Source organism: Trichosurus vulpecula, chromosome 1 (genome assembly GCF_011100635.1).
Source record: "Trichosurus vulpecula isolate mTriVul1 chromosome 1, mTriVul1.pri, whole genome shotgun sequence".
Lineage (NCBI taxonomy): Eukaryota > Metazoa > Chordata > Mammalia > Diprotodontia > Phalangeridae > Trichosurus > Trichosurus vulpecula.
The window spans coordinates 361002245-361024155 of record NC_050573.1 but is presented as its reverse complement, the minus strand read 5'-3'; the positions used below and the strand labels follow the sequence as shown (position 1 = coordinate 361024155).

Here is a 21911-nt window from a genome sequence, read left to right as displayed (position 1 = left end):
AAGCCCATCCAGTTGGGAAAGTCTGCGGCCACAAAGCTAGAAGACAAAATGCCAAGGGAGCTATGAGCACCCTCCATCGAACTTCAAGAGCTGGGGAGAGGGTTCATTTAGGGATAGCTGTCATGGTCACTGACACATTGCAATTACAGAGGAAATCATGGGAAAATGGGTTCACTCAGGAGATTTAGGAACATTCATAAGGACATTCACAAGGACCCATCTCGTCCTATTCTTCCTTAGACTTCCTAGAGATCTTTATGTTGGATCATAGATTCAGAATTGGAAGGTATCTTTTAAGATCTAGCCAAATGTGTCCAAGTTCATTTTACAGATGAGAATAACTGAGGCCTAAGGAGGTTAAACAAATTGACCCTGGTGACACAAGTAGGTTGTGGTGGAGTCAGGATTCAAACCTAGGTCCTGGGATTGCTAGTCTAGCATTTTTTTTTTCACTGTACCACAACTTACCTTTGTTCACTCCCATTTAGGGCCTGGTGGGAGCTCTTGGAGTTCTCTGAGGGATGGAGGGTAGAATAAAGACACAATTTATTTCCCCTTATCCCAGTACCCACAAGTATACCTATCCAGAATCTTCACTAACACCATTACAGAAATAGGATCCACCTGAAGTACAGACTAACCTTTAGATGGAAGTTGGGTCTACAAAACAAACAAAATTTCCTCTGATTATTTTTATTTTTGAAAATTGCTTTTATCAGTCAAACTTGTTTTGGTATACAAAATAACCACAAATGAATTCTTCCCTTTTAAGCTTGTTTATTTTGACATTGTGTGGAAATAGCCAGATTCCATTCCTTGCTCTCTAAAAATCTTGTCAGTTCATAGCCTGGCATCATAGTATATTTTTGTCCTTGACTACAGGTGGGAAATTGGTAACTCACCTGCATAATGCAGGCTGTGCTAAAACCAAAAAGATGTCCAAATTATGGCATGAGATCACATTTGTGATTCTTTCTCATTGAGTAAGTTGACTTTCTCTTTCCCTGATGTCCCGAGCATCAGATTGTTCTATCAATACCAACTGTCATCACTCCTCAGTTCTTGAGCTGTAAAATCTTCCTAGATGCAGCAGCCCTGGGCTCTGAATCCTTAGGGCTTAAAATGAACAGGACTTCATATGTGACACCATTTGAGGGGTGACACCATAGGGGATGGTCACTGGACCTGTGATTTCATTGGGGGAGGGAACTCCCAGGTGAGTAAACTCCTTCAACCAATACAGACTGTCACTTGCAATCTTAGAGAGTTGACTCTATCACTGAGGATGAAGCGACTTATCTAATTCACACAACCCATGTGCATTTGAATCCAGATGGTTTTGTTTCTGAGACTACTTCTCTGTTCACTAAGTCACATTGCAACATGGAGAATGGGTTACTAAATCAGGCAGGGAGTGTGAGACATCCTTTTTATTTTTTTGGGGGGGGTGTGTAAAAATTATTGCCTTGTGGAGTTCCTTTATTCTAGAATTTTTCGCATTCTTCTCAGTTTTGAATCTCCCCTTTCCCCCTTTTTTAAACCCAGGGCAAGAATTGATAGATGGGCCATATAGCTTTTGGAAAAGAGGTTTTATTCAATACCTCCACATATATCCTGCTGAAGCAAACTCTTTATCAGGCCATCAATAATGACTGTGAAATTTCTGTCCTTAGTAGGTCTTGGTGTCCTATCAGATTAATAACAATCACGGAACTAAAATTCTAGAAATTAAAGGTATACCTCATTTTTTTTTCAAACTAGCAGGGGAGATAATTGTTTTTAAAATAAATGCTCTAGTAATTTAATGTATCTCATAGAAAGGAAAATAGATATATAACAGATTATTCATCTCTTAAGGCAGCAGTAAAGTGCCTTCCTATTTTGTCAGTCGTATTATCTAGACTATTCAGGAAAGACTTGAAAGATGGGGAGGAGGAGGTTATTGCTCTTCTTTTTGGGGTATTTTACAAATGATGGTATTCCCGGAACTGTTTCAGATACTAGGTTAATTTTCCATTTTTGTTGACTGCCTTTTTAACTATCATAAAACAGAAATTCGGGCTTTTGTTAATGATACAAACAAATAAACCCCAAATGTTTTATAGAATTTTTTTCCAAGAAACATTATACCTCTGAGAATAAAGCCTCCTGGGGAAGATTCAAACATATTTACAAACTCTTCAACAGCCCCACTTGGAAGAAACCCAGGCAGGCACACTGGATTTTCCAGTTACTACTCATAAAAAATGTAACGCAGTGGGACCAGATGGAATTTTCCCTGAACTGTTTAAGAATTCAGATTTACAAATAGCTGCAGTTCATGTTAGTACTTCAAGATACTCTAATGAGTTGATTTTTTTTACATGGGTCCAAATTCACATTTGTTCTAAATCAAATTGGTAAGGTTAAAAGAACTGGTAGGACAAAATTAGGTATTAGCAAGAGAAGAGGGAAGACTGATATGGCTGTCGGGTTGTTCAGAGGAAAGAAGGGAAATTCCACATGGCTAGAAAATTCTTGAGGTGATAAAAGGATGTAAAGGTTTTAAGAGGTCTTTAGGAAATACGGTATAAACACTCACAAGCAGTTTGAAAGACAAGGGTGAGAATTTCAGTCAGGAAAAGCAGGAAGGGTTTTCAGTGACTTGCTTGGGGTGGGTGATGGTGCCTGTTTCTGCCACAACCAAGTGACTCCTATCTGTGTTCAAGGTGTAGGCTAGTTACTTTCCTAGAAGAGAGTGTTAAAGAGCTTGAGGAAGACCTTTCTGTATCTCAGGTGATCGGGGATGAGGAAGCGTTCCTAAAACAACATCAACAAGAAGTGGAACCACAATTCTAACAGGAGAGAAAGTGGATCTGAAATAGTAGAGGGAAATCCTGCATCAGCATGTTAAAGAGTAGGAAAAAAAAAGGGGGGGGAAGCACCACTATATACCTACAGCTTAAAAAGCGAATTTAAGGTTATTCCTAAAGAGGAGGGAGCTGGATGTTTGGGGGAATAAAACTTCTGCTGGTATTCTAAGGAAGGATAAAGTAGATCCAGGGGAAAGGTGATCCAATAAGTGTCAGAAGAGGAGTAGGGGTTGGTTTCTCCTTACGGAGGCAGCTATTTATCAACTCAGTAGCAACAGGGAGGTCTGTGGTCTTCCCAGGACATAAAAAACATTCCAAAGCTTGTCAAAACATAAGACTACTACCCATTTCTGGTGATTTACGCTGCTAGCAGAAACCAGGAAAGCATCGTCAAAAAAATAATGGCATCTTGGTTAAGACACAGGGGCACAGGTGTTGTTTTCCACTCTGCTTCTTATTGAGGTCAAGGGATATAGATGAGAAAAGCTAATTTAGGAAGAGGTTGTCTGAGAAGTAAGATTAGGATTTCTTGACCATAGCTTTAACATACTGGAATCACTGGCCAGAAATGGAATATACTGGAAAAAGAATGGCAAGAATATATTTGCCTCTTGTCTTACAAATCTGATCAAAAAGACTTTAAACTGAAAAGGATAAGGACAGGAAAATCTCTCCCTCTCTCTTTCTCCCTCCCTCCGTCTCTCCCTCTCTCTGTCTCTCTCTCTCTCTCTCTCTCTCATTTCTCTCTGGCTCAGAGATATAGATATATACATACATGCATACACATATACACACACACATATATCCATCCATATATGTATATATGTCTATCTATCCATACACACACACATCTTTTTAGGTACCACAAAAAGTTGCTACAGTGAAAGAAGAAGAATAGAAGTTTAGATACTCAGAAGTTCACAGGAGACAGAATTTTTAAAAGAAGGTAAAATCTGTGTCATCCAATATCTCTATTCAAATGTCCACAGTTGAGGCAACAAGCAACATGTACAAGAGTGCATGATGCAAGAAGGTATTTTTAACCTTATGGGTATTGCTGAGACTTTGTATGAGGAGGTCGTTACTAGAATATGGTTTTGGATAGGTATACTTATTCACAAGAAACAGAGTAAGTTAAAAGGGGAAGTGAAAGAAATATTAGAAAGAAGAGCTATTCATGTGTGGAAATCCAGGAACCATTGGGACCATGATGAGTAGAGCATTTGAGTGAAGATCAGTGGCGGGATAGACAAATAATCTGGCGATTGGAATAGACTTCAGATCACCAAGACAAAAAGAGGAAATTGATGAAGAGTTCTAGAAACAGATCCAAAGGTCTAGCCCAGAGGCATGGCTTGTAATTTTGATGGAGGACTTCAATTACCCAGACAGCTATAGGAATTCTTACCCTACCAAAAGCAGAATATATTGTATAAATGATAACTTCTTCATTCAAAAGTTGGAGGAACCAATAGTGGGGATTTCTGTTCTGGATCTGATTCCAACAGGGAAAAACTCATCATTTTAGAGGAAACTATGAGAACCTTTCGGGAAAGTGGCTCTTCCTTAATGGAAATTTGTGATGGAGATGAAAATTGGGCATAGTATGACATTCACACTAGATTTTGGTAGAGTAGATTTCAAAGGATTCAGCTATGGGTAGGATCCCATATATAGCAGTGGCTAGAAGGGTATGGCAGATGCCACCCTGTGGTGGGCAGTACTTCCCCTGAGAGGAAGAAGAGAAAGAAGGAGAGGATCAAAGCTTAATTCATGCAACAGGATATACTGACACACCTGGCACACCCTTCTGGGCACACCTACAATCCCATAGACAGTAATTCTTAAAGGGAAGTTGGCTTAGAAAAAGTGGAAAGCTCTGAAGAATGAAGTTCCAAAGAAACAAAAGGAAACAATCCCAGTGAGATGGAGAAAATGGAGTTGTCTGAATGTGTAGACAGAGAACTTACCAACCAATTAAAATTTTTAAAAGCCATGTCCATCTAGGTGTGCATAGAGGGTTTGTGATCCTAGCCAGTATTGTGAATGACCAGTGGTTTCCACTTTCCCTTTAGTTGAAAGAAATAGCACCTACAAGGGTTCCCCAGTGTGTTCTATCATACTGGACACACTTTCTAAACACATTTGTGTTTATTTATGATATTGTGTATCCAATAGAAAAGCAAAGGCAGGTAACAAAAAAGTTGAAGATGAACTATAATATATATATTCATACATACATACATACATACATATATATATACACATATATATATATATATGTATGAAGAATAATGTCAGGAGACCTAAGGCTCAGAATGAATTGATGCTAGTGAGGAAAATTAAAAACAACAACAAAGTTTAAGTTATCTTTATTGGGGAAAAGAGGTGAATACAAGAAGAAATCCTTGCCACCCACAGTGGGATGGTGACAATTGATAACAGTGAGAACAGAGCTGCTCTGTTATTATTTGACTTCTCTTTTCCTCTGCCAAAGAGAACAAATGACCTTCAGACTGGAAAGGACAGAACAGCAACAACACAAAAGGCTAATAGAGTTGATACTCATATAGATAAGGAGATGGCTTAAAGATATGTTAAAGATGCCTAGCTCCTCTTGATGAGTTCAAATCACCCAGCTCAGATTGACTCCATCATAAGGTACTCAAAGAACCGACACATGCTGTTTAGAGCCAGAACAGCTTTTACTAGAACAGCAATGCTGTAAAAATGAACAATTTTGAGGACTTTTATAAACTCATGATGAATGAAATGAAGAGAACCAGGAGAACAATTTCTGCATTCACAGTACTATAAAAACAAATAACTTTGAAAGCTATAAGAACCAATGACAAAACATACTCTCCGTTACAGAGAGGCAGTAGATTTGGAGTATGGAATAAGACATACACACATAAACATATATATGTGTGTATAACTATGTACCACACAGACTTAACATGTGTATGTATGTGTGTATACATGTACGTACATATATACACATACGTGTATGTCTTATTCTATATCGGTCACATATATGACATTTGTATACCTGGTATCACACAGTAAGTGACAACTTACCCTGAAGAACTTTTGTCTTTGGGATCATAGGTGTGCCCAGAAGGCTGTATCTGCTATATCCTGTGACATCAATTAGCTTTGGTCTTCTTTCTCCTCTTCCCCTGAGGGGAAATACTGGTCATGATATGGTACAATCCATCCCACCCTTCTAGGGACAGCTATATATGAGATTCTAGCTATAGTTACCCTGAATCCTTTGAAATCCACTCTACCAAAATACAGACGTACATATGCATATACACATATATATGTATATATATGGAGAGAGAGAGAGAGAGAATATGTATATATTTGTATACAACCATTGGGGGAATATGTTTTTGTGTGACTATACATGTTTGTCACAATAAATTTTTCCTTTTTTTTTCTGCCCAGTGGGATGGGAGATGGGGGATGGGAAGGAGAGAAAAGAAATCTTGTTCATTTCTTGAGGAAGCGATACAGATATTAGATGTTCTTCATTGTATGGTTTTACTTAACTCTTTTACCTTGTTAAAAATCACCTCTAATGAAATGGGAGTAATCTGTAAATATATTTAGTCATTTTTCAGTTGTGTCCTACTCTTCATGACCCCATGGTCTTCTTGGCCAAGGTACTGGAGCCATTTGCCATTTCCCTCTTCACCTCGTTTTCTAGATGAGAAACTGAGGCAAACAGGGTTATGTGACTTGCCCAGGGTCACACAGCTATTAAGTGTCTGAGGCCAGATTTGAGCTCAGGAAGATGAGTCTTCCTGAATCCAGGCTTGGCACTCTAGCCACTGCACCACCTGTCTGCCTGGTAAATGTATGCAATATATAAACAAAATACATCAATAAAATTAAAAATCATCCCAAAAAAGAAAAGGAAAAGAAAAAAATGTAGAATGGTAGAGGTACCAAAGGACTGGAAAAAGTCATGTTGCACAAATAGAGTTGACAGATTATGGGGCCGTGAGCTTGCCTTTGATTACCTGGGTCCCTCAGAGGCTCAGGGCCAGCCAGCTGCATCTGTATATGCAAAGTTCAGCCCCCTAGGCTTGTTTTCTTCGTGTCTTTTCTATACCTAGTTATCTCCGTGGGAGAAAGGAAGAGATTTTAAATTAGAAATTGGGGAAAACACGAACTTTAGAGCTTTTGGTCACTATTGAACGAATAACCGTGACCTAACTTTCATTGTCTAGCCTTCAGAGAGTAAAATTGGAGTGCTGACCTTGGAGTCAGGAAGACCCCTCCAAGACTCAGTGAGGGCTCAGTCATTAATTATGTGATACTGGGCAAGTGGCTAAACTTCCGTCTGCCTCAGTTTCCCTCATCTGTAAAATGGGGATAATCATAGCACCTACCTTCCAAGGTTATCGTGAAGGTCAAGTGAGGTAATAATTGTAAGGCACTTAGCACAGTGCCTGGCAACATAAATGTTACTGTTATGATCATTATTATTATTATTATTAATTATTTGGTCTCTAAGTATCTCGAAATGAATAGCCTTGGAGAAGCCAAAATCAAACACCCTGTGAGGAACAGAAGGTATGGTGTTCACATAAAATACTAAGCCCACATTGGCTTCTTCAGAGAAAACTCTCCAGGTACGATGTAGTCCTCTATTCTGGATGGCTACAAGAAGGAGCAGGTGTGCAGAAGCTGGAGGGCAGTGTGGGCTAAAGAAGTAGAGCCCAGCTTTCCAAAGTAGCATCCATGTTTGCTTCCGCTGCCTTCTGGCTTTATTGATCTTTTGGTAATTGCCAATTTCCATCCTCACTCTCTCCTTCCATCTACCTCCTGCCTCATCAAATCCTCCTTGAAACAAAGGAAAGCAATTAAACAAAGTCTACTGAGGGGAGGGACCTTGTCTGATAGACTCTGCTGAGCCGTGACAAGCATGTTTCATCCTCTCCTCTCTGGGACCCAGCATTAACTTATTGGACCGACTGTTGACTTTCCCTGTGATCCAAGGCATGAAATACATTTGTACTTTAGGTCACCCAGCAATAGAATGAAGACAATAATCAATACTTGCTTTCTCTTGGAATTTTTTTAAATTTAAATTTGATTTTTAAGTTCCACATTTTCTCCCTCCCTCTACTCCATTCTCCACCCATTAAGAAGGCAAGAAATATGATACCCATTATACATATGAAGTTATGCAAAATACAATTCCACATGTTGTGTTCTCCTAGAATTAAGAGGGATATTGTAAGTTGTATTGTTTGTATTTGCTTAGTAGCAGAGTTCCTTAGAAGAAAAGCACTGTAGAGAAGACCTATTTACTGATCTGATAAAACTTATCAGGATCCCAGAAGCATTGAAACAAGCATAGGGTATAAAATACCCATTGATCTTCTGATTATGTTTTACCATTAGCTATATTTATTGGAGGGGGGGCAAATGGGTGGCTCTGTGGTTAGATCTGTGGGATCAAGAAGGCTTATTAGATGTGTGATCTTGGGCAAGTCACTTAACTTCTGTTTGCCTTAATCCACTGGAGAAGGACATGGCAAACCACTCCAGTATCTTTGCCAAAAAGAAAGAAAAAGAAAAACCCATATGGGGACACAGAGTTGGACATGACTAAAAAACGACCCAACAGCAGCAAACATTTAGTGAAGTATAATAGAGGGAAATGTGGTTCCAGTAGACTTGCTGTTTACATAAATACATATTGCAGTCAAACAATACTGCTACTACCATCACCCCAACTCCCTAGAGCAGAAAGTGCATAAATAGGAAAAGTCAATCAAGGGGAAAGTGAAATTTTAATGTACTTCATTGTCTGTTGTCTTTTATAATTTTGGCTTTAGCCAAGTAGAGCTCCACCCCAATTCCCATGCTCCCTATTAATGGGTTAGGGTTGAAATATGGTTTTGTGGGTGGTGCTGATGACTATAATAACAAAGAAAGGATTGGAAATGTTTCTCTATAAAGACAAATGGATGCCATTTTGCATTCTGCAGGATTTCAGTCACTCAGCAGCATTTATTAAGTGTTGACTACGTGCCAGGCGTTCTGCTTAGTGCTGGGGATTTTTTTTTAAAAGGCAAAATCATGGTTCTTGACTTCAAGGAGCTCACATTCTAATAATATTGAAATAACTAGGTGTATATAAGATATATACAGAATAGATGGAAGGTGATCTCAGAGGGGAAGGCCTCCCGCACGTGGTGTCATTTGAGTTGAGTCCTGAAAGAAACGAGAGAAACTAAGAGACAGGTAAAGAGGGAATACATTTCAGGCCTGGGGGATGATAGCCTGGGCAAAGACACTAAAATGCTAGGGGGAGTGACGTGTTTAAGGAACAACAAGTAAGCCACAAATAGCTGGACTATGGCAAGCAAAGGGGAGAAAAGCGTCGAAAGACTGGAACAGAAAACACAGAAACAAAAAACAGAAACCGAAGGAAACGTTTAAATATGAAAAACCAGCTGGTATAAGGAGAGGGCAGGGAAAAGAGGGACCAAGAAATGAAGGGCCTTAAATACCAAATAGATGATTTTGTGTTTGATCCTGGAAGTAATAGGGAGCCATTGGAGTTTGTCCAGTGACTTGGTCTGACCTCTACTTCAGGAAAATCACTTCCACAGCTGAATGGAAGACAGATTGAAGTAGGGTAAGATTTGAGGCAGAGAGATCAATTAGGAAGCTGTAGCATTTTTTTAGGCCAAGTGAGAGGTGATTAGGACCTAAAAAAAGGAGGTAGCTATGTGAGTAAAAAGAAGATGTATATAAAAGCTTTTGTGAAGGTAGAAACTTCAAGATTTGATAATGGAATAGAATATGATACATGAGTTAAGGATTCATTCAGTAGCATTTTATGATGTTTAAAATAATTTCAAATTTATCTTTCTTTTCCAGTCTCTTAATGGATTCGCTCTGGTGGTGAGTGCAGAAGGAATGATATTTTATGCATCATCGACGATTGTGGACTACCTGGGCTTTCATCAGGTAAATAAAGAAAACTTTTTAGGACTCTCCCCATTTTTTATTAATGATAAGGTTAACTTTGCAAATGTTATAATAGTGTCAGACATTTTGAAGACTCCCCTCACCTGCCCACCATGAATTCTGTATTTATCTTTTCTCACTGTAAATTTCCTTGGAGTTAAAGTACTTTCTGTACAGCTAAGTTTCTTCCTGGGAGAATTTTTCTCAGTATGTATGTACCCTTTTCAGAGCATCACAGGGATATTAAAGGGTGCTACTGACTTTAAAGGCCCAGCTAATTGGTAAGAGTGTGTGGCATTGGTTAGCAGAATTTCCTCGTCTCCTCCCTTGCTTACAATTCCCACCTGTATTCTGTCTGTCAACAGGATTGGGTTTGACTCTAGAAGGGACATTTTTAGAATTCCAATGTCTAAGGCATGAATAGATTGGTTTTTTTCTCAGAATTTGGGGAAGGGGTAGGGAGAAAGCTGTCCAGGGCAGCTAACATGGCAGTTGAAATTTTGAACCTCATATATTTAGTTCAGTCAAAGTTCATTCAGTCCATCAACAAGCAGTTATTAAGACCTTATTGGCAGGTACTATGCGCCAACCACTTGTGGAAAATAGAAACATTCCCTACCCTCAAGGAACATTCTAATAGGATGGACGACATATGAGTGTGTGGAGACTGTACATGATGCATACAGAGTAGCTTGGGGAGGAGAGGCCTGGCAGCTGGGGGTGCGGGCAGTGGTTAGGGGAGGGGGATGGGAGAGAATTCATTAAGAAGGTGGCACTTGATCTTAGTCTTTTTTATTTAATTTATTTAATATTTTTAGTTTTCAGCATTGATTTTCACAAGAGTTTGAATTACAAAATTTCACCCCATTTCTACCCTGCCCCCACTCCAAGATGGCATATATTCTGATTGCCCCTTTCCCTAGTCAGTCCCCCTTCTGTCACCACACTACCACCGCCATCCCCTTTTCCCTTACTTTCTTGTAGGGCAAGATAGATTTCTATGCCCCATTGCCTGTATATCTTACTTCCTAGTTGCATGTAAAAACTTTTTTTTTGAACATCTGTTTTTAAAACAGTGAGTTCCAAATTCTCTCCCCTCTTCCCTCCACACCCACCCTCCCTAAGAAGGCAAGCAATTCAACATAGGCTACATGTGTATCATTGTGTAAAACCCTTCCACAATACTCATGTTGTAAAAGATTAACTATGTTTTGCTCCCTCCTAACCTATCCCCCTTTATTGAATTTTCTCCCTTGACCCTGTCCCTTTTTGAAAGTGTTTGTTTTTGATTACCTCCTCCCCCATCTGCCCTCCCTTCTATTGTCCCCCCTTTTTTATCTTCTTCCTCCTCCTTTCTTGTGGGGTAAGATACCCAATTGAGTGTGTATGTTATTCCCTCCTTGGGTCAAATCCAATGAGAGCAAGATTCACTCATTCCCCCTCACCTGCCCCCTCTTCCCTTCCTACAGAACTGCTTTTTCTTGCCACTTTTATGTGAGATAATTTACCCCATTCTATCTCTCCCTTTCTCCCTCTCTCATTTTATTCTTCTCTCATCCCTTAATTTGATTTTTTTTAGATATCATCCCTTCATATCCAACTCACCCTGTGCCTCCCCCCATATGTATGTATGTGTGTGTGTGTGTGTATATATATATATATATGTGTGTGTGTGTATATATATATGTATATATGTATATATATTCCCTTCAGGTACCCTAATACTGAAGTCTCATGAACTATACACATCATCTTTCCTTGTAGGAATGTAAACAAAACAGTTCAACTTTAGTAAGTCCTTTATGATTTCTCTTTCTTGTTTACCTTTTCATGCTTCTCTTGATTCTTGTGTTTGAAAGTCAAATTTTCTATTCAGCTCTGGTGTTTTCACTGAGAAAGCTCGAAAGTCCTCTGTTTCATTTAAAATCCATATTTTGCCTTGGAGCATGATACTCAGTTTTGCTGTGTAGGTGATTCTTGGTTTTAATCCTAGCTCCGTTGACCTCTGGAATATCATATTCCAGGGCCTTCAGTCCCTTAATGTAGAAGCTGCTAGATCTTGTATTATTCTGATTGTGTTTCTACAATACTCAATTTGTTTCTTTCTGGCTGCTTACAGTATTTTCACCTTGATCTGGGAGCTCTGGAATTTGGCGACAATATTCCTAGGAGTTTTCTTTTTGGGATCTATTTGAGGAGGTGATTGGTGGATTCTTTCAATTTCTATTTTAGCCTGTGGCTCTAGAATATGAGGGCAGTTCTCCTTGACAATTTCTTAAAAGATGATATCTAGGCTCTTTTTTTGATCATGGCTTTCAGGTAGCCCAATAATTTTTAAATTATCTCTCCTGGATCTATTTTCCAGGTCAGTGGTTTTTCCAGTGAGATATTTCACATTGTCTTCCATTTTTTCATTCCTTCGGTTCTGTTTTATAATATCTTGATTTCTCATGAAGTCACTAGCCTCCACTTGCTCCAGTCTAATTTTTAAGGTAGTATTTTCTTCAGTGGTCTTTTGGACCTTCTTTTGCATTTGGCTAATTCTGCCTTTCAAGGCCTTCTTCTCCTCATTGGCTTTTTGGAGCTCTTTTGCCATTTGAGTTAGCCTATTTTTTTAAGGTGTTATTTTCTTCAGTATTTTTTGGTTCTCCTTTAGCTAGTCATTGACTTGTTTTTCATGGTTTTCCCGCATCACTCTCATTTCTCTTCCCAATTTTTCCTCTACTTCTCTAACTTGATTTTACAACTCCTTTTTGAACTCTTCCATGGCCTGAGACCAGTTCATGTTTTTCTTGGAGGCTTTTGATGTAGGCTCTTTGACTTTGTTGACTTCTTCTGGCTGTATGTTTTGGTCTTCTTTGTCAGCAAAGAAGGATTCCAATCTGAGTCCGTTTTTGCTGCCTGGCCATGTTCCCAGCCAACTATTTGACCCTTGAGTTTTTTGTGGGGGTATCACTGCTTGTAGAGTATAGAGTACTTTGCCCCAAGCTTGAGGGACTGCGCTGTTGTTTTCAGAGCTATTTCTGCACAGCAAGCTCTGCCACACCAGTGTTCCTCCTCCCCCAAGAACTGCCAACCTGGACTTGACTCAGCTGTAAGCTGCACTTCAGCTCAGATCCACCACTTAATTCCTCCCACCCGGTGGGCCTGGGTCCTGAAGCAGCCATAGCTCTGTAAGCAGCCTGAGAGCTGCACCACCTCCACCGCCCCTGGGGCAGTGGCCGAACCTACCTCAAATTCCTTTCATTCTGTCCCAGCAGCTTTTCCCACTAACCTTCTCTGTTGTCTTTGGTGTTTGTGGATTGAGAAGTCTGGTAACTGCCACAGCTCACTGATTCAGGGAGCTAGGGGCTTGTTCCACCCAGCTCCAGGTCTGGTTGGTCTGTGTGGCCCACTCTGGGCTCTGCTGCGCTTCGCTCCCAGTTCCATGCAACAGACCTGACCCCGCAACCATCCAGGCTGTCCTGGGCTGGAGCCCTGCTTCCCTGTGCTGTTTCATGGGTTCTGCAGTTCTAGAATTTGTCCAGAGCCCTTTTTTTATAGGTGTTTGGAGGAACCTGGTGGGGAGCTGCCACAAGTCCCTTCTTTACAGCCTCCATCTTGGCTCCACCCCCTGGACTTTGCTTGATCTTAGTCTTGAAGGAAATCAGAGATTCCTAGAGGCAGAGGTAAGGAGAGAGTGCAGGTGGGCTAGCCAGTGAAATGGCAAGGAGATGGGAGATAGAGCATCATTGTTTGGAGAGCAGCAGAGAAGGGGAATAAAGTGTGTTATAAAATGGCCTTACTCTCTCCAAATGAGGCCAGCTATGTCTTCTCTGTGGGGTTGTAGGGTACCCTGAAGGGGAGGGGGTGACTTTCTCTTCTGCCATTGATTTAAATTCCCCCCAATTCTAGTATGTTCTTCCCACCTCCCATTATTAGTTGCCGTTGATTAGCAGCCCATTCCATTTACCCAAATAACATAGATTGGCTTTTACAATGAGATATTCAATGCAAAGATATAACATTTAGTGACAGAGGTTACAAAAATCTCCCCCGACACCTGGGGGGCACACTACCCTAGAGACCACCTTGGTCCCTGGGGAGAGTGGGCTCAAACTTGATGCAGCTTCTCCATAGCATCCACCTGACAATGTTCACTTCCCAGGGTAGAACAGATTCTAGATGAGTCTTCATCTTAGCTGTCACTAGCCTGGGGCCTTGCAGCCTCAATGTTGGGCTGAACACAGCCCCCAAATCTGACATGGGTTCCAGCTCCAAGAGCTCTGGGTGCTCATCATTCCCATCTTTCAAAGCTCCCAAGGCCAAAGCTATCTCAAATACTACTTCACCTAAAAGTAAGGTAAAACAAACACAAAGGGGCCCATATTCACGGGCCTCTGTTGGCCTCTGATGGAGGAAGGCCCGAGTCCTCACCCTTGAGTCGTTGTTTCTCTCCCCCTAAAGCAGTTAGGCAGGAAAAGACTCAGAAACTCACCTGTGCTACCACAATAGTCTCCACCTCAAATCTCTCCCTCCTTCCAATCCTTCCTCTCCACACAGCTGCCAAAATGATTTTCCTAAACTTCTGGTCATATCAGTCCTCCCTCCCCTCCCAGTTAACAAACTCTAGTGGCTCCCTATTACCATGAGAATTGCACATCCTCAAATGAGGCCCCACTCTTCCTGGGGAGTGCCTTTTGAATACAATCCCGTTCCAACCACTCAGACAATCTACAATCCATCCTGTGGTTAGCAGGCAGGAAACAGAATTATAGAATGTAATTACATTATAGAATGTCAGCACATGCTCCAGATTAGGGAGCAGGTCACTGCCATTACATATCATTGTGACTTTGTGGGGTCAGGCTAACCAGCCTCTTCTATGTGGGAGATCACTGGTTCTGAGTTTCATCCCCTCATTAGAGTGAGAAGATTAGAAATGTAGGAAGGGAGCAAGTTATAAAGAGTTTTGGATGTCAAAAATAAAGGAGTTTATATGAAATCCTCATGGGGATAATAAGGAGCAACTGGAGTTTGTTGACTGGTTGGGGAGGGAGCATTGACGTGATCAGAACTGTGCTTTAGGAAAATCATTTTGGCAGTTGGAAAGGGAGAGACGGGCAGAACAACCAAATAAGAGACTATTACGGTGGTCCAGGTAAGAGATAATAATAGCCTGAATGCGGTGGCAGTGAGTAAAGAGAAGACGACAGATATGAGAGATATAGAGATTTCACATTCTTTTGGATGGGTTCTGTGAGTGACAGTGAAGAGGTAACATGGAGGTTACAACCTGGGTACCTGGAAGGGTGGTGGTACTCTTGGCAATAAAGGAAATTATGGGGGAGGTGGGGCTAAGAAGAAAGAGAATAAGTTCTTTTGGACAACCTGGTGACCTTCCAAATGCCACCTCCCTCAGAATCTGGTCTCACTACATTGGTGCCGAAATGGCGATTGGTCTGGGGATGTGTTGGGATATACAGAGCTAAAGAGGTCATCGAGGAGGGCTGCCCAGAAATAGGATGTGTCTGTGTAGAAGCAGTAAGGAATTGAAGCTTCTGGTCTTTGATAATGATGCATACATATACTCACAGAAATTAGGGCCCTGCCTTGAAAGGGACTCGAGCTTCTGCCACAAATCCCCACTGCCATCAACCACTTAACACATGGAACCATAGAAACCATCATTTTGAACTGTCATCAAAATGTAAATAGCTGTGCCACTGTATTGGGAATTCTGTACAGGCATTTTAGCTTAAACTCAATTTAAAATGTAACTTTATTAACATTTGGACCGAGGAATAACCTCATGAAAAACCATTAGATTTAAACTACCAGTGAATGTTATCCTCATATTCAGTCACCCAGTCATTTCTTTGTTGTCTTTATGATAATGCCTCTTTATAGAACTTTACGGTACGGTGGTACAAAGACATCATTTTCATTCCAGTGACAGCTGTAACCCAAATCATCAGGCTATTTTTGGCATGCTTCCACAGCTTCGCATGTATTGTTAGACATAGCCAGGTTACTCCAAGGCCCTGGACCCATCCTGGAGCTATCTGGACCTCTAGGAGGTCATGCAGACATGGAATCATTGGTGATCTCCCTGAAGATCACAGAGCTGTCAAGACCCACTCTTTGTAGTTTGGCTCGCTCATTCCAAATATCTAATCTATTGCCAAATCTTGTTATTTCTGTCATCACAACATCTTATTTCAGTTCCCTTCTCTCCACTCATCTGACCACCATCCTAGTTCATGCCTTTATCACCTTTCTCCCTGATGATTAAAATAGCTTTCTAACTGATCTCCCTGCCTTTATTACCTCCTCACTTCCCCCCATCCTTCACTCAGCTGCCAAAGTGATTCTCCTAGAGTGCCAGTCTGGCCATGCCACTCTTCCACTCAATAAACTCCTCCAGGATCGAATGTAATCTCCTATTGGCATCTAAAGCTCTTCATGACTTGGTCCCTCCTATCTTTCTGTTCTTCTTGCACATTACTCCTCTTCACACACGCCTCCAGTGACTTACTTGGTATTCTGTGCATGTGGTGCTCCATCTCCCATCCCTGTGGTTTGCACTGCCCTTCCGTCGGTACTGTAAGGCCCCCTCCCCTCTCCTCTGCCTCTTCATTTTGCTGACTTTTTCTAATAGCCAAAATCCTATCTTCTGTAGGAAGCCTTTCCCAGCCCTCTCAGCCGCTAGTTCCTTCCCCACTGAAAGTGCCTTCTGTATAATTTTTATATGCCTTGTATGTACCTATCTTGTCTCCCTCGTTAAAACAAGTGTTCGCCGAGGACAGAGAATGTTTCTGCCTTGCTTGGTATCACATGCGTTTAGCATGCTTTCTGCTACATAGTAAATGCTTAATAAACGTGATTTGCTCAACTTGCCTCATCTAAGAAGGAGGTTAAGACCAGAAAGGGGAGAAGGTCAAGTCCAGAGTTTCATTATTGAATTTCAATATTAAATTAAAATACATTTTATGCTAATGGACCTTCTTACCTGATACATCCCCCGCCTTTGTCCCTTCCCCACACCATCATTATATTATCTAAAACAATTCAAATTTATCTAAATATTTTCATGACAAAGAATGGATTGCAGTGCTTCTTTATTGATTATATACATTTTCACTTATGAATGAATTAAATTTGATCATCCAAGATATCATGACTATTATCTTCAATTTGTGTACGGAAACTAATGCATTTTATCAAACACTACATTACTATGGTGATTGACTACTATGTCTTGTGTACCTAATCTCTTCTACTCATCTATCACTCTGCTTCTTAGCCAATACCAGATAGTTTTGATGATTACTACTTTATAATACAGTTTAAGACCTGGCATTGCTAGGCCACCTTCCTTTGTATTTTTTTCATTGATTCCCTTGATATTCTTGACCTTTTGTTCTTCCAGATGAGTTTTGTTGTCTTTTTTCTAGCTCTATCAAATAATTTTTTGGTAGTTTGATTGTCACTGAATAAATAAATTAGTTTAGGCAGAATCATCATTTCTGTTATATTATCTTGGTCTAGCCATGAGTAATGGGTATTTTTCCAGTTGTTTAGATCTGACTTTATTTGTGTGAAAAGTGTTTTGTAATTGTGTTCATATAGTTCCTGGGTTTGTCCTGGCAGGTAGACTCCCAAGTATTTTGTATTGTTTACAGTTATTTTTAATGGAATTTTTCTTTCTATCTCTTGCTGCTGAGCTTTGTTGGTAATGTATAGAAATGCTGATGCTTTATATGGGTTTATCTTATATTATGCAACTTTGCTAAAGTTGTTAACTATTTCAAGGGTTTTTTTAGATGATTCTCTAGGGTTCTCTAAATATACCATCATATCCTTTGCAAAGAGTGATGGTTTTGTTTCCTTGTTGCCTATTCTGATTCCTTCGATTTCTTTTTCTTCCCTTATTGCAATACCTAAAATTTCTAGTACTGTTTTGAATAATAGTGGTGATAATTGGCATCCTTCCTTCAACCCTGATCTTATTGGGATTGCTTATCCCCACTACAGATAATGCTTGCTAATGATAGATAGATATTGCTTATCCTTTGAAGGAACAGTACCTTTATTCCTATGCTGTGTTTTTTAATAGAAATGGATGCTGTATTTTGTCAAAAGTTTTTTTCAGCATCTATTGAGATAATCATATTATTTATGTTGGTTTTGTTATTGATAAGTTATGTTGATGGTTTTCCTAATATTGAACCTACCTGCATTCCTGGTATGAATCCCACTTGGTCATAACATATAATCCTTGTGATATATTGCTATAATAACCTTGCTAGTATTTTGTTCAACATTTTTGTATCGATATTCTTTAGGGAAATTGGTCTATAATTTTCTTTCTCTGTTTTGGTTCTCCTGGTTTAGGTATCAGCACTATATTTGTGTCATAAAAGAAGTTTCGTAGGACTCCTTCTTTGCCTATTTTTTCAAATAGTTTATATAGTATTGGAATTAATTGATCTTTGAATGTTTGGTAAAATGCACTTATGAACCCACCTGGCCCTGGGTGTTTTTTCTTAGGGAGTTCATTAATGGCTTATTCACTTTCTTTTTCTAAAATGGGATTATTTAGGCATTCTCTTTCCTGATCTGTTAATCTGTATAATTTGCATTTTCATAAATATTCATTGATTTTGCTAAGATTGTCAGATTTGTTGGCATATAATTGGGCAAAATATTTTCTAATGATTATTCATTGGTGGCGATTTCACCCTTTTCATTTTTGATACTGGATATTTGGTTTTCTTCTTTTTAAAAAACAAATTAACCAATGGCTTATCTGTCTAACCGATTTTTTCATAAAACCAGCTCCTAGATTTATTTATTAGCTCGGTAGTTTTTTTTTTTTTTAATTTTCAGTCTTGTTTATCTCACCTTTGGTTTTCAGGATTTCCAGTTTGATGCTCAATTGGGAATTTTAATTTGTTTTTTTCTAGTTTTTTTAGTTGCATGTCCAATTCATTGATCTATCTTTTTCTATTTTGTTGATGTAAGAATTTAGAGAAATAAATTTTCCCTTAAATACTGCTGTGACTGCATCCCATAAATTTTGGTATGGTGTCTCATTGTTGTCATTCTCTTTAATGAAATTATTGATTGTTTCTATGATTTGTTCTTTGTCTCACTTATTCTTTAGGATTAGATTAGTTTCCAATTAATTTTAAATTTATCTTTCCACTACCTTTTGTGTAATATAATTTTTATTATATTATGATCCTAAAAATATATTTAATATTTTGCCTTTCTGCATTTGATTTTGAGGGTTTTATGCCTTAATACATGGTCAGTTTTTGTATAAGTGCCATGTGCTGCTGAGAAAAAGTTATTTTCCTTCTGTTCCCATTTGTTTTTCTCCAAAGATCTGTCATATTTAATTTTCTAATATTGCATTTACCTCCTTAGTTTCTTTCTTGTTTATTTTTGGTTGGTTTTGTAGAGTTCTGAGAAGAGATATTGAGGTCCGCCAATACTGTAGTTTTCTATTTTGTCCTGTAACTCACTTAAATTCTCCTCTAAGAGTTTGGATGCTATACCACTTGATGCATATGTTTATTATTGATATTGCTTCATTATCTATGGTACTTTTAGCAATATGTAGTTTTCTTATCTCTTTTAATTAGATCTGTTTTTGCTTTTACTTTGAGATCAGAATTGCTACCCCTGCTTTTTTTTTAATTCAGCTGAAGCATAGTAGATTCTGGTCCAGCCTCTTACCTTTACTCTGTATGTATCTCTATGCTTCAAGTGTGTTTCTTTCAAGCAACATATTATAGGATTCTGGTTTTTGATCCACTCTACTATCTGCTTCCATTTTATGGGAGAGTTCATGTCATTCACATTCATAGTTACGATTACTGGGTATTTCCCTCCATTCTATTTTTCTTCCTGTTTGTCTTCTCTCTCCTTTCACCCTTTTCCTCCTCACCAGTGTTTTGCTTCTAACACCTCCCTTGATCTGCCCTCCCTTCTGTCAGTGCCCCACCCTTTACTTAATCTCCTCCCCTCCTACTTCCTTGTTGAGTAAGATGAATTTCTATATTCATCTGATTGTGTATATTATTACCTTCTCGAGTCAATACTGATGACAGTAAGGTTCAAAAGATGCCCATCATCCACCCTCCCATATTTTCCTTTACTGTAATAGGTCTTCTGTGCTTCTTCATGTGAAATAATTTACCCCATTCCTTCCTTCTGCACCCAGTGTACTCCTCTTGAGCATCCTTTAATGAATTTTTATATCATTTCCTCAAATTCACCTTATTCCCATACCCTCTGTCTAGTTGTACTATTAGTGACATGATTTTTAAGAATTACAAATATCACCTTCCCATGTAGGGGTGTAAATGGTTTAGCTCTGTCGAATCCCTTATGTTTTCTTTTCCCTCTTTACCTGTTTATGCTTCTCTTGGGTCTTGACATTGGAGATCAAATTTTTGGTTTAATTCTTGTCTTCTTATGAAAGCTTGAAATCCTTCTACTTCATTGAATGACTGTTTTTTCCCTTGATGCAGTATGCTTAATTTTGCTGGGTAGGTAATTCTTGGTTGTAGTCCTAGTTCCTTTGCCTTCTGGAATATCGTGTTCCATGACCTCCAATCTTTTAATATTGCAGCTGCTAAATCGTGACTCCTCTGTATTTGAATTGTTTCTTTCTGGCCAATTGTAGTATTTTCTCCTTGACCTTCCAGGACATCAGGGCAGTTTTCCTTGATAATGTCTTGAAAGATACTGTCCAGGTCCTCCTTTTGATTATGGCTTTCAGGTGGTCCAAGGATTCTGACATTGGCTCTCCTGGATCTATTTTCCAGGTCAGTTTTTCCCATGAAATATTTTACATTTTCTTCTGTTTTTCATTCTTTTGAATTTGTTTGATTCTTGATGTCTCATAGAGTCATTAGCTTCCACTTGCCCTATTCTAACTTTTAGGCAGTTGTTTTCCTCAATTAGCTTTTGTTATTTCTTTTCTGTTTGGCCAGTTGCACTTTTTTAAGGAGTTGTTTCATAATTCTCTTGCATCGCTCTCATTTCTTTTCCCAATTTTTCTTCTACCTCTCTTATATGATTTTTCAGCTCCTTCTATGAGTTCTTTCTGGGCTTGAGACCACTTCCCGTTTTTCTTTGGGATTTTGCCCATAGGTATTTTGACGTTGTTGACCTCTTCTGAGTTTGTGTCTTCATCTTCCCTTTCACCATAATAACTTTCTGTATAAGTTCTGTATAGTCTGTGTTGGTTTTTGCTCATCATTTTTGGCCTTTTTCTTTACTTTTAAGTTTGACCTCTGTTCCCAGGGTAGAAGGGGCATTGTCTCAGGCTTCTTGTGCCAGGAGCTACAGGCCATGGCTGTTTACCTGGTGCTGTGGTGATGTTGTCCTGAGGCCTACGGGAGACCCTTGTGTCTAGTGCTGCCCTAAGGCAGTGCGGTACAGGATAACTGGCACTGCTGGAGGCTGTAGGGGTCTGGCAGTTTTCCTAGAGCTGAGCTGGGGTCCTAGTGCTAGTGTGTGGCGTATGCTGAGGCTCATGGGATGTTTCTGCATTTCCCTGGGGCTACACTGAAGCACTTGGTGGTCTGGCCACTAGGGGTTGCCTGTTTGCCCAGGTTTACGCAGAAGCACGTGGGGGGTTCTCAGAGCTGGCATCTGCCCATTCTCCTGGCTATGCTGAGCATGTGGAGCAGGCCTAGCGTTGGCATTTGCCTGCTCCGCTGCACTGGGGCTCAGGATCGATGGCTCGTTTGCTGAAGTGGGGCTTGCTGGGATACTTCCTGTCCTGGACTGCATTCCTGTTTTACTTGAGTGAGACAGACCTTTGTTGCTGATCTTCCACGTTTCTTGGGCTGAAATATTGTTTCACCCTGTCTTTTTGCTGGTTCTGCAGTTCCAGGGTTCATTTTGGGGCATTATTTTATGGTTGTTTGGAGGTCAGTATAGGAGAGTAATGGCAATTTACTGCTTACTCTGCCGTCTGGACTCTGCAAAGTCCCCCAGAATTAATGCATTTTTGAAAAACTGAAGAATTTAGTTCTAGACTCCACATAAAATAAT

At 39.7% G+C, this 21911-nt stretch overlaps 1 protein-coding gene across 1 annotated transcript in view; it reads left to right on the top strand.

Moving 5' to 3' along the window:
- Nucleotides 1-21911, top strand: part of AHRR (aryl-hydrocarbon receptor repressor) — a 249273-nt gene that overhangs the window by 177788 nt on the left and 49574 nt on the right. The window contains exon 4 of the mRNA XM_036742143.1: nt 9765-9854. Coding sequence (XP_036598038.1) covers nt 9765-9854 — 90 coding nt within the window. The remainder of the gene's footprint in view (nt 1-9764; nt 9855-21911) is intronic.